Source organism: Larimichthys crocea, chromosome XX, assembly GCF_000972845.2.
Source record: "Larimichthys crocea isolate SSNF chromosome XX, L_crocea_2.0, whole genome shotgun sequence".
In the NCBI taxonomy this organism is placed as follows: domain Eukaryota; kingdom Metazoa; phylum Chordata; class Actinopteri; family Sciaenidae; genus Larimichthys; species Larimichthys crocea.
The window spans coordinates 16,509,805-16,522,627 of NC_040030.1; the positions used below are offsets into that span (position 1 = coordinate 16,509,805).

At 49.3% G+C, this 12,823-nt stretch overlaps 3 protein-coding genes across 6 annotated transcripts in view; 1 reads left to right on the forward strand and 2 right to left on the reverse strand.

Annotated features, from left to right (window-relative positions):
• parvaa (parvin, alpha a) overlaps positions 1-8,570 on the reverse strand; it is a 32,682-nt gene extending 24,112 nt beyond the window's left edge. Inside the window, exons 1-5 of the mRNA XM_027272360.1 lie at positions 8,224-8,570; positions 2,586-2,672; positions 1,496-1,566; positions 959-1,061; positions 724-864 (exon numbers count right to left, since the gene is read on the reverse strand). Coding sequence (XP_027128161.1) covers positions 724-864; positions 959-1,061; positions 1,496-1,566; positions 2,586-2,672; positions 8,224-8,359 — 538 coding nt within the window. The 5' untranslated portion in view covers positions 8,360-8,570. The remainder of the gene's footprint in view (positions 1-723; positions 865-958; positions 1,062-1,495; positions 1,567-2,585; positions 2,673-8,223) is intronic.
• Positions 1-12,823, forward strand: part of herc56.1 (HECT and RLD domain containing E3 ubiquitin protein ligase 56.1) — an 820,440-nt gene that overhangs the window by 730,008 nt on the left and 77,609 nt on the right. The window lies entirely within an intron of this gene.
• mical2b (microtubule associated monooxygenase, calponin and LIM domain containing 2b) overlaps positions 9,669-12,823 on the reverse strand; it is a 56,355-nt gene continuing 53,200 nt past the window's right edge. For all 4 annotated transcript variants that reach the window (XM_027272323.1, XM_027272324.1, XM_027272322.1 and 1 more), the window contains 5 exons: positions 12,457-12,550; positions 11,379-11,490; positions 11,212-11,285; positions 10,900-11,125; positions 9,669-10,107 (listed from right to left, as the gene is read on the reverse strand). In XM_027272323.1, the coding sequence (XP_027128124.1) occupies positions 10,905-11,125; positions 11,212-11,285; positions 11,379-11,490; positions 12,457-12,550 (501 nt within the window). In that variant the 3' untranslated portion in view covers positions 9,669-10,107; positions 10,900-10,904. The remainder of the gene's footprint in view (positions 10,108-10,899; positions 11,126-11,211; positions 11,286-11,378; positions 11,491-12,456; positions 12,551-12,823) is intronic.

The following is a 12,823-nucleotide window of genomic DNA, read 5'->3' on the forward strand; positions in this document are numbered from 1 at the left end:
GTGGTCTGATGCCACCAACTGAGGGCTGCCACGATTAGTCGATTAGTCAATTAGTCACGATTATGTCAACAACTAATTTAGTAGTCGGCTTATGCCGGGCGCATTTCCTCCGCGGCGGTTCTGGGTCGGCATGGAAAGACTCGGGGGCGAAGGTGGCTCATGGCTCCACCCGCGAGCTTTACAGCGCCCGCCCACCAGCCCCTCTCCGGGACAGTCAATTTACATATGATCCGATTAGTCGACCAATCGAAAAAATAATCAGTGATTAGTCGACTATCAAAATCGTTTGTAGCAGCCCTACCACCAACACTCCCCCGGTGCTCTGAGCTCACAGTCCGGGCAGCCCGGCTAACAAACTGAGCTAACAGCAGCTAACATTAGCACAAGGCCATGGTACCTGAACAGGTAACCCAGGGCACTGCTACACAACAAGTACTGCTACAACTGCACCTCGCTCTAATCTCAACGTCCTCTCCGTTCTCTTCTCCTCTGCCATTATGACCACAGAGGCTGCTGAGCCCGGCTCCTGTTCTGGCACGACACCGGCTCTGCTACCCGTCAGCATTCCCCCACAGTGCCGGCAGCCCGGCTAACAAAAACGAACTGTACCTGAACAGGTACTGCCAGCACTCCTAACCCAGGGCACCTCAAAGACTACACTGCAACAGCTGGAGACCAAACGTGACAGCAGGAAACAGTCGCGTTAGCGTTTTTTGTCCTTACAGTCGACGTTCCAGCGAATGTTCCTGGTGGAAAGTTTGAGCGAGTCGTTGATTCGTTCCAAAACCGTCTGCAGCTTCTGTTTCTGGGCGATCTCCGACTGGGTCACCTCGGCCACGTTCAGTTTCTCACCCTCCAGCTTCTCTGGAGAGCAAAAAAAAAACATGAGCAGAGACATTTAATGTCAAAAAATATGTCTTTGTAAAGTTTAGCCTCTCGTCTCTACTCGTGTTCTTACCGAACAGTTTCTGCAGGACTTGTCCATCGTACAGATCTTCAGCCAGATCTTTGACGATGATCCGCTCCCCGACCAGAACATCGTTTATCCAGTCGATCAGCACCTACAATGAAAGAGTCATCAGTAAAACCTTAATGATGCTGTAATTAGTAGAGTCTGTGCCGTCCACGCGGCACTTTCAGGGATTTTCTTGGTGTTTGGTCTCGCAGACTTCCAGCAGAATCTGAGGCTTTGAGAGTTTTAGCTGTGTCTCACTGTCAGGCTGGTGCTGATTAGGTGTTGGAAAAACTGTCCTGCTGGGACATAAATTGTTGCTCTGCCAATCTGGTAGCCTGACAAAAGTTGACTGACTCCAGTGATTGCCTCCCGATCCCTCACATGTCTGAGCATGCCGGCTCCACGCTGCCAACTCGAGTTTGGGATGTCATGATGTGCACCTACCGATACCTTCAGACTTTTTTTAAACCTGTAAACCTTCTAGTTTGATGCTCTGTTGCGAGTTATCAAAGATAAACGGTAGATGAAATCATTTCCAACCTTCATGAGCTCCTGCAATTTGCGGTCATTCTTGGAGTTTGGGTCCACCATGGTGCGCACTTCATTCTCCTCTATCGAGAGAGCAGAGACAGGATGTCAGAACTACCAGAGTCTCACATCATGCACGATAATGACACTATGACAAGTTCAGTACCTACAGTCTGTGAGTCATTTTATCTACAGTGAGTAATGAAAGTAACAGTACGGTACACGCAACGGACATTAAGATAGTGAAGTAAACTGCTGCCAACTGTAGCTGCTGTTAGAGCCAGTGTCATGCCAGAACCGGAGCTGCGTAATACATAAGTAGCTTTGACTTTGGACTTTGTTTTGTGGAGAGTGCCGGACGTTTGTTGATGATGTTGACAGATTATTTCTAAGATAATGATAGGTAGTGTTGCACACTAAAGGGTTCAGCAGCTTCTATGGACATAATGGCAGAGGAGAATAGAGTGAAGAGGACGCTGACGGAGGAAGCTAAGAAGAGAAAAGGAGAGAGTGAGCGAGCAAGAAGCCGCCGGACAAGAGTAAATGTGGGACTGACTTTTAGTGGTTGGTGAGAGCTTGGTGAAATAAAAGGCTGAAAGACAGACGCCGAGCTGGGCTGAAGTAAACTGCTGACAGCTGTAGCTGCTGTTAGATCAGTCCGTCAGCTTGGCGGTGAGCTCAGAGCGACGGGTACCCGTCGCTCTGACTCCCCGCCAAAGCTGACGAACTGAGTGTTTGTACCAACAGGAGTTATGGACTACCAGGAGAGAAGAAGAGGAGGTAACCAGGCTTAGTAGCTTCTATGGACATGTGGCAGAGGAGAAAGGTGAAGAGGACGCTGACGGAGGAAGCTAGAAGAGAAAAGAGAGAGTGAGCGAGCAAGAATGCTGTTGGTGACCTGGTTGAGATTGGCTCAAAGTTGTCGACTCGCTACTTCTTGATCTACGTAATTTGCTTAACTGCCTTTGAGAGGCCGTTTCCAATTATTGGTCTGAACTAACATAGCTAACAGCAGCTAGGTTTAAAGGGGATGATTCAGGATAAAAACCAACACACGATCTTGAAGTAAACGTGTCTGAATGTGTGGGATGTGTCGGTTTACCGAGCATGGTGTCCTCGGGGTCGAGCTCATGTGGGACGGGCTGAGAGGAAGGTTGATGGCGTTTATCCCTCCTCCTGAAGCTGGACACTGCAAGGAAGACACAAACATGTAAGAGAAGACTTTTTATGGAGATATTACATGACACCAAAACACAAAAAATGTTTGGAGCTCACGCTTGACAGAAAACTGAAATAACCGATGGGTTTTCATAGAAAACAGTCACTTCCTTCACCGGCTGATCCTGAAAGAGTCGCCAGGCTGACTGCTCCTTCACTCGACCTCGGCTTCCTGTTTACAACAGTCAAAACGCTGCAGCGCGGTCCATGGATACGGTCCAATACTCAAAAATTTGACTTTTTTTGTCCTTTTCCTAAGCACAAGACAAGCGTCTGTCTGTTAACAGACTGCAGTCTGTACTGAGAAACTACAGACCTGCAGTTCCTCTAACATCCACCTGAGGCTGGCTCCAGAAGTGGAGTCATCTCCATAAGTCCCCATGTCCAAATGTCCAACTTCACAGCAGAAATAAACATGTTTACAGCCTGGTACAAAAAACAGTTTTGGTCTCTGTAGCTAATTTCCCCGTTCATGACAACTGTACTGAGGTGAATTTATATACAACTCACCTGCACATTATATTAAGGCTTAAAGTTATGCAGGATTAAGAGCGGGGCGCTTTCTGACAGTGGGTGGTTACGATGTTTGTTTGAGCAACCAGCGTCATTTGGTCCATCGATGATCTTGGCCGATTTTTAGAATACGCGCTTCAGAAACCTGTGGGTGACGTTAGAATATGACGTTCAGTCTTTATACTGTCAGTGGCGGAGACGTGGTTGTTTTTTAGTTTGTTGTTTTGTTGCTTCCGTAACGGATGGTCCCAAAGCTGTATCCTAGGCTCAGGACACAAGAAAGGAAGCACTGAAGCACTTGACGTAGTCTCCGTGACCGCAGACTGTCTAAAACCTGGACGTAGTCTCTGTGACGTCCCCGCAGACTGTCTAAAACCTGGACGTAGTCTCCGTGACGTCCCCGCAGACTGTCTAAAACCTGGACGTAGTCTCCGTGACGTCCCCGCAGACTGTCTAAAACCTGTTTTCTGGTCTGTTGTTGTTGTTCCTTTGGTAACGGATGGTCCTAAAGCTGTATCTTAGGCTAAAGGAGACAAGAAAGGAAGCACTGAATCAGCCTCAGTTAGGAACCTTCCACCTCCACCACCCCGTCACCTTCCTTCACGACCTCGCTCTGTTGGATTTTAACCACCCAGAAGTTTCTAGAAACGTCTTTTCAGTCCAGTTTACAGCCGTGCAGGAACACGGTCGGCCTGCGAGAGCGTGACATTCATCGTTAAAGGCCAGGCTGGGTGGCACTCTCTTCTAACATTGTCTCTGGTAGTCTCCGGTAGTCTGCGTTAGTCTGCGGTAGCCTCTGGTAGTCGTGGCGGTTGTGCCGGGTGAGCGGTGGTAATTTACAGAATGAAGAGGCATGTGTCACTCCGTAGGAATATTCTCACACCTCGCGTTTGATGCCGCGTGTGTGTTCACTCGTGGATGGTGTTGATTAAGAGGATATTGTTCCAGTGAAGGCAGAGAAATGCACAGGATGTTCACTCCATGCTTTCATCACACACACACACACACAGATCAGCAGCCACCTCAGGTATCTGACACACTGAGAAGAAAGGCATGCTGGGATTCTCTGAAGCCCGCTGAGAAGCAGGAAGCGGCGGCCCGCCGTGTTTGTCTGACGTCAAACGGCTCTCCGCGGAGGGTCCGCTAATGGTTGTTTGTGGAATCAGGGGAACATTTAGAGAGCCGGCGAGACTACCGCCCGACGCTGGAGGTGATTATTTACACCGGGAGGTGTTCTGTCTTTGTCTCGGCTTGTTTTCACACTGATTGGCATTTTTAAGTGGCTTCAGAGGAAGGCTCGTTCGGGACGCGTTCGGCTTCACGACGACGGATAAACTTTGTCAGCTTTACTTGTATTCGCACTTTTATTTTAACCAGAGAGGAAAAATACACTTTAAAAACAGGCGTCTGCCAACACGACGCGACCACAGACGAGAGGAAGGACGTTGGACACTCTTACATTGTCTCAGACGGATTTCAGATGTGCGCTCCCGTCATCTTGACCGACTCGGTCCAAACCGTGTTAAGTCTCCATCAAACCAAACATCAAATAGTTCTGAGGTTTTTTCGCCTCGGCTCGTGCAAAAAGTGGCGTTGTCAACGACCACTGAGAGTACCGGGGAGGAGCAAGAACCGAACGGAGACTTCTCAAACGGATCACGTCGCATCCTGGTGGAATTTGTCCGTGAGGTAGGGCTGCCACGATTAGTCGATTAGTCACAATTATGTCGACGAACAAAATTGTCGACAACTAATTTAGTAGTCGATGCATTTTTACTTTGCTTTTCTCTCAAAACTGTGGCTGCAGCCTCCACTGACATCCCCTCGTGGGTACACTCCCCGTCGCTGGCTGGACCGGCTTTGGGTCTGCTTGGAAAGGCTTGAGGGTGAAGGTGGGGCCGCGAGCTTTACGGCGCCCGCCCGCCCAGGCCTCGCCATTTCCCAGGACCGTGGACTGTCATTGAAGGGTTAATGAGCTATCATCTTAATTGTTTTTATTTTCAGTTAGCTCATACCTCAAGCTGAGAGTTGATGATCTGATCAGCTGCATTCTGGTGCGATAAGCTGTATGTTTTACAGTCAATTTACGTATGATCCGATTAGTCGACTAATTGAAAAAATAATCGGTGATTAGTCGACTATCAAAAAAATCGTTTGTGGCAGCCCTACCGTGAGGACATCCAAGTGGGTGGGTGCAGAAGCATAGACTACTTCATAGTCGGCGCTGGGGATTTGAAATTTAACGTGGGCTGCTTCAGGCGGACGGTGGAGCTCGATGAGCAGGCGAGCCGCCACGTTCCAGATGAAGTGAAGTGAGGATGGAGGGAATATTACACTGTTGTCTTTCTCTGCATGCATGTGTTCAAGGACAGAGCAAACAAATGGACAGATTGATGCACTGCATCAGGACTAAATGTAGAAACGTTGAGTCCAAACAACTTATTGCTCAAAACGGGCAGAGTTGCACTACTCGTGAAAACAAACAGACGAGTTAAAGGACAGAGGAAACATTCGAGGATCTTCGAGTCGAAGAGAAACTTTTACAGCTTCCGTCAGTCGCTGGAAGTTCACACCTGGGGCGTATAGCTGCTGTGCAAAAACACCACGCCAATTAGCACAATCTGATGTTACTGTAATTATCACTTGTGCTATTTAAGGACGAGCGAGTACGCGAGACGCCGAGGTTGTTATTGACCGTCTGTTTCCTCGCCACCTCCGCGGCGTCCTCTCTGCGTCCTCACCACCAGCGTCGGAAAACGACGACACCTTGAATAATAACAAAAGCCGACATAAGACGTCCACGATCACGTTAACGGGATGAATTCATGCCGTCCTACCTGGAGGGCAGAGCGCTCCACAGCCCATGTCTGTCTGTCTGTCTCCGTCCCCCCAGCCTCGAGCATCCTCTCCTGGCTAGCAGGAGCGGCTCTCCCCCCCGGAGCTCATCATCAAATCTATATTTGCTCTATTTTCACACGAGAAAATCTGTTTTTTACGTGCCGTGTTTTCTGTTTGCACTCAGCCGGCGTCCGTCTGTACGCATTGTACAGCCCTCGCTAATGCTCTCAAACCTCCTGACCTTCTCCTTTCATACCATCTCATCCCTCTCTCTCTCCTCTCTCTCATCCTTAACCTCCTTCTCATTTTTTCTTTTACATCCCGTCGTTACTCCGGTTCAAGCCGGCTCTCTCCTCTCTCTCTCTCTCTGTCGCTGCCATAAACGTCACAAGGACTTAAATCTAATCAATGATCAACGCGAGAGCGAGCGGCCCACGTTTTCCATCAAATCATGGAGCACACTGCACTCAGTGTGTGCATATGTTCGTGTGTGCGGGGACGTGATTGCATGCATGTCTTCGGCATAAAGGCGGCATAAAGTGGGGCTCAGCTGTGCGGCGGGATCCTGAATGACTCAAAGTAATCATCCGATTGTAGGAGACCTTTGTCGTCTCACGATAAAAAAACCTGGCCTTTAACGATGAATGTCACGCTCGCGGAGGCCGACCGTGTTCCTGCGCGGCTGTAAACTGGACTGAAAAGACGTTTCTAGAAACTTCTGGGTGGTTAAAATCCAACAGAGCGAGGTCGCGAAGGAAGGTGACGGGGTGGTGGAGGTGGAAGGTTCCTAACTGAGGCTGATTCAGCGCTTCCTTTCTTGTCTCCTTTAGCTTTAGGACAATCCATTACCAAAGGAACAACAACAGACCAGAAAACAGGTTTTAGACAGTCTGCGGGGACGTCACAGAGACTACGTCCAGGTTTTAGACAGTCTGCGGGGACGTCACAGAGACAACGTCCAGGTTTTAGGCAGTCTGCGGGGACGTCACGGAGACTACGTCCAGTTTTAGACAGTCTGCAAAGACGTCAGGGAGACGACGTCCAGTTTTATACAGTGTGCGGGGACGTCACGGAGACTACGTCCAGTTTTAGACAGTCTGCGGGGACGTCACGGAGACTACGTCCAGTTTTAGACAGTCTGCGGGGACGTCACGGAGACTACGTCCAGTTTTAGACAGTCTGCGGGGACGTCACGGAGACTACGTCCAGTTTTAGACAGTCTGCGGGGACGTCACGGAGACTACGTCCAGTTTTAGACAGTCTGCGGGGACGTCACGGAGACTACGTCCAGGTTTTAGACAGTCTGCGGGGACGTCACGGAGACTACGTCCAGGTTTTAGACAGTCTGCGGGGACGTCACGGAGACTACGTCCAGGTTTTAGACAGTCTGCGGGGACGTCACGGAGACTACGTCCAGGTTTTAGACAGTCTGCGGGGACGTCACGGAGACTACGTCCAGGTTTTAGACAGTCTGCGGGGACGTCACGGAGACTACGTCCAGGTTTTAGACAGTCTGCGGGGACGTCACGGAGACTACGTCCAGGTTTTAGACAGTCTGCGGGGACGTCACGGAGACTACGTCCAGGTTTTAGACAGTCTGCGGGGACGTCACGGAGACTACGTCCAGGTTTTAGACAGTCTGCGGGGACGTCACGGAGACTACGTCCAGGTTTGTGGGTGGTGTCCTGTATCTGACCTCTGACCTCTCTCTGCCCTGGGAATCAACCAGCAGGACCGACAAACGTCCCCACAGGGAGCCGAGGACGAGCAGCCTGTAGCGGGGCGGAGGGCGTGCGGTGCAGCCTCCAGCCTCCGGGCTGTGTTTACTCATTCCTCCGTCATTACGGTAGTAGCGGATTCAATACCTTACATGGGAACAGGCAGCCTGCGGCCATGAAAACACACACACACACACACACACACACACAGGTTGTAGTTTACGGTGTTTAAACCGGGATTTAAACGGTCCAAACCGGCGCTAAACGCGTTAGCTCGGTTAAATGTCGGTGCGCAGTAACGTTGAAGTTTGTGGCGGTAAAGTGTCGGTGACGGTTAAGATTTAAAAAGTGTTTTTATAACTCAATAAAATCACGGTTAATCCTCTAAAACAACACAAACAGTCTGATAAAGTCTGATAAAGTTCGCGGGTCGGTACTCTCGGAGCTCTTTACCTTCTTTAGCCTTTTTTCTCCTCGCCAAAGTTCCTCCAAGTTTCCCCAGGAAAGAGTCATCCTTCTTGCGGGAGGACGGGGACTTAGGGGTCGGTGATTTCGGAGAGGACGGGGACTTCTGAGGCGAGGACGCCATCGTCGTGTTTTAATCCGGGACAGACTCAAACTAAACTGTCCAGAGTTTGACGTGGAAAAAAAAAAATCACCGTCCACTCCCTAAAGCGGAAACGGAATTCCAGACATTTTCTCCCCCGAAGTTGGCTGCGGAGTGTGGCCCCTCCTCTGCGGAGGAGGGCCCGGGACAGGCCGCTGCTGCTGCCGCTGCTGAGCGCGGGAAGCCGGGGGGCACAGAGCCACGGGGCCCGGGGGGGGTGGATGGAGGGACCCCAATATATAAACTACACAACAGACACCAGCTATAGTTATGGAGTAACTACAGTGCAGACCTCCTCTTGTCGTCCACTTGAGAAGTGAGACTGTCTAAAACCTGGACGTAGTCTCCGTGACGTCCTCGCAGACTGTCTAAAACCTGGTCTTGGCATGCCTTGTTCTTGTCCTCTGTGTCTCAATAGTTAGAGTTAATTTTATTGACACAAATCATTTAAAAACATTTGTGTCCAAACAATAGACAACAAAAACTCATGAACACATCATCATGTCATATAATAATACATTTGTCATATAAACACCTCTATGCTCTGTACCATTCCATCTCCCATCTATTTTTCCAGCATTGCAAGACAATACACTCCAGATTTGGGACTTTTTGGGACTCGGTTTTGCCTTGGTCTTGATCATGAATCGTGTTGGTCTCAACATCTCAAAGTCTTGGTCTTGTCTCAATACATTCTGGTCTTGGTCTTGTCTCAGTACATTCTGGTCTTGGTCTTGTCTCAGTACATTCTGGCCTTGGTCTTAGTCCCAACATCTCAAAGTCTTGGTCTTGTCTCAGTACATTCTGGTCTTGGTCTTGTCTCAGTCTTGGTCTTGGTGGTCTCGTCATGTTGTTATAACATTATAAAACTCTCTTCTTTTTTTTTTTAAAGACGAAGCCATTTTAAACGACTCAAAATATTAAATTCATTTTTATTGAAGATTTCTTTTCACATTTAAAAGCAGCTTAAAAACCAAAACTTAAAGAAACATAACAGAGTTTTATTTTAACTTATTCTAAATGTAGTCTTTGTTAATTCAAGACATAAACAAAACATTTTTAAAAAATCATGTAAACACAATATTTATCTTCTTCACAGAGACACAGACACAGAGACTCAAAGACAAAGACTCAAAGACACAGAGACACAGAGACGAGGTTAAAACTATCACAGTTCACCTGACAGCAGAAAGCATTCAGTCACGTCTCCGACAGGTGAGACGACAGCTGTTGACGAGCCTAAGATTTAGTCTTATTTAGTTAAAAGCTGATTTTTGTCTGTGCTCATCAAGAGTTTAAACACACACAGGGTGAATTACATAAAGTACATCTCTGGATTAAGGACAAAGATCACGCTCCGTGTGTTTTCCAGTGAGGCTTCTTTACAGTGTTAACGACAAATGCGTCACAATAATTAAAAGGCAAGCGACCGTTAATGAGGTGTACTGAAAAATGTGTGTGAGGCCGAGCTACGACAGATCACACCTGTGAGCTCAGAGGTCAAATCATCTTCATGGCTGTGGAGGAAGTCTTTCTCCGAGATCAGCACAAAGTGAGGTTCAGGCTTTCACCACCGTGTGGCTGGACGTCGCTCCAGCTGTCGTCCACCTCGGCCCAGTGAAGATCTCCAGGTCCTTGTCCTCTCCTTCAGCCTCCCTCTGCTCCTTCAGGACAGACTCCAGGATCTGCTCGTCCTGCAGCTCAGACGTGCTCTGCTTTGTTATCTGGAGCTAAAGGAAGACTCGTCTTAGACTCAACACTTTAAAGTCTTGGTCTTATCTCAATACACTCTGGTCTTGGTCTTGCCTCAGTCTTGGTCCTGCCTCAGTTTTGACTCAGTCTTGGCCTTGACTCGGTCTCGGTCTTGCCTCAGTCTCAGTCTCGGTCTTGCCTCAGTCTCAGTCTTGGTCTTGCCTCAGTCTCAGTCTCGGTCTTGCCTCAGGCTCGGTCTCGGTCTTGGTCTTGCCTCAGTCTCGGTCTCGGTCTTGGTCTTGCCTCAGTCTCGGTCTTGGTCTTGGTCTTGCCTCAGTCTTGGTCTCTGTCTCTGTCTTGGTCTTGCCTCGGTCTAGGTCTTGGTCTTGCCTCAGTCTCAGTCTCGGTCTTGCCTCAGTCTCAGTCTCGGTCTTGCCTCAGGCTCGGTCTTGGTCTTGCCTCAGTCTCAGTCTCGGTCTTGGTCTTGCCTCAGTCTCAGTCTCGGTCTTGCCTCAGGCTTGGTCTTGGTCTTGGTCTTGCCTCAGTCTCTGTCTCTGTCTTGGTCTTGGTCTTGCCTCAGGCTTGGTCTTGGTCTTGGTCTTGCCTCAGTCTCTGTCTCTGTCTCTGTCTTGGTCTCGGTCTTGGTCTTGGCCCAGTCTCGGCCTCGGTCTTGGTCTTGCCGCGGTCTCAGTCTTGGTCTTGGTCTTGGTCTTGCCTCAGTCTCGGTCTTGGTCTTGGTCTTGCCTCAGTCTCGGTCTCGGTCTTGCCCCAGTCTTGGTCTTGCCTCAGTCTCGGTCTCGCCTCGGTCTCAGTCTTGCAGTTAGACTTACATCGGTCACTCCATCTTGTCGGGCCCCCAGCCGTCGTCGGCCTGGGTCCAGTGGAGCTCGTATCCTTTGGACAGCACCAGGCTCTCCAGGTCTCGGTCCTCGGCCCGCTCCTTCAGCCTCTGCTCCTCCAGGACGGACACCAACATGTCTCGCTTCTCCACCGTCCTCATGATCTCCGCCAGGATCTGCTGCTCCTCCTGCAGCTCGGAGGCGCTCTTCTTTGTGTCTGGAGCGAGATGAAGGGAAGTAAAGAAAAGTATGAAGATGTAATCTATTACATCTGATACTGAGATTACGTGTTCGCGCCGTTACCTTCGATGGCCATCCGGTGGCGTAGATCTTGCTGCAGTCGGCTCTGCGTGTCCTCCAGTTCGAGCTCATGAGCACTGAGAGACAGGATGGAGAACAGAGCGACCCCTGCTGGTCAGAAACACGAACTGCAACAACATCAATGTAATCCAAGTTCTTTAATCACTCACAAGATCACGAGTTCAGACTCATAACGCGCCAATCTGTTCTTCTCCAAGACGAGTTTGAACCACGACTGGTAGAGCTGAGCCTCGTCACTGTCTCCCTGTGCCTGAGATGATTCTAGGAGGGGAGGAAGCAAGGACGGAGGAAGGACGGAAGGAAGGAAGGAAGGAAGGAAGGAAGGAAGGAAGGAAGGAGGAAGGAAGGAAGGACGGAAGGAAGGAAGGACGGAGGAAGGAAGGAAGGAAGGACGGAGGAAGGAAGGAAGGAAGGATGGAGGAAGGAAGGAAGGAAGGAAGGAAGGAAGGAAGGAATTAAGGAAGGAAGGACGGAAGGAAGGACGGAGGAAGGAAGGAAGGAAGGAAGGAAGCAAGGACAGAGGAAGGAAGGAAGGAAGCAAGGACGGAGGAAGGAAGGAAGGAAGGAAGGAAGGACGGACGGAGGAAGGAAGGACGGACGGAGGAAGGAAGGAAGGAAGCAAGGACGGAGGAAGGAAGGGAGGAAGGAAGGAAGGACAGAGGAAGGAAGGACGAAGGAAGGAAGGAAGGAATTAAGGACGGAGGAAGGAAGGAAGAAAGGAAGGACGGAGGAAGGAAGGAAGGAATTAAGAAAGGAAGGAATTAAGGAAGGAAGGACGGAGGAAGGAAGGAAGGAAGGAAGGACGGAAGGGAGCAAGGACGGAGGAAGGAAGGAAGGAAGGAAGGAAGCAGAGAGGTGGTGAGGAGATGACGGAGACAGGATGGAGAACAAAGAGAAAAATATTTCAGTTTTACATGAATAATTGGGTCTTCTCTCCAAAAACTCCGGTCTTAGTCTTAGTCTCAGTCTCAGTCTCTGTTCACGGTGGCTCAAACAAAGAGCCGCTGTGTAAAAAGATGAAGTAACAATGAAGCTCTGCTGTCTATTGTGCGGAGCAGCCATTAACCGTACGGTGAAGCTGTTAACCAGCCTGACAAGGACGAGGCAGCTCTTCTTTCTGAAAGGTCGGTGGAGTCACGGAGGAAATTCCTCTGAGCTGTAAGGTCGTCTCACATTGAACCAAGGCGTTGGAACGTATTGTTGCGGCTGAAGGATCTTTGCCTGTACCTGTTTCTCCTCTGATGATCTTCTCTATAGCTACTCCTCTCTCCTCCAGATCCGTCTGTTTCTCTGCCACCTCCTCCAGCTGTCTCTGGATGGCCTGAAATACATTACGTATGAGACATTACATATGAGACATTACGTATTAGACATTACGTATTAGACATTACGTATGAGACATTACATATGAGACATTTCATGATCAAATGAGGTGATTATTAGTCCAGGTTTGGTCTTTCTTGCCACGTTGGGCATAATCAGATAAACTGGTTCTTGATAAGTTCTCTGGAGAACCTCTTTTGGTTGTTTAAGGTTCTTTAGGCCACAATTGTAGCACCATGAAGAACCACGAGGCTCTAGCACAAACCTTTAT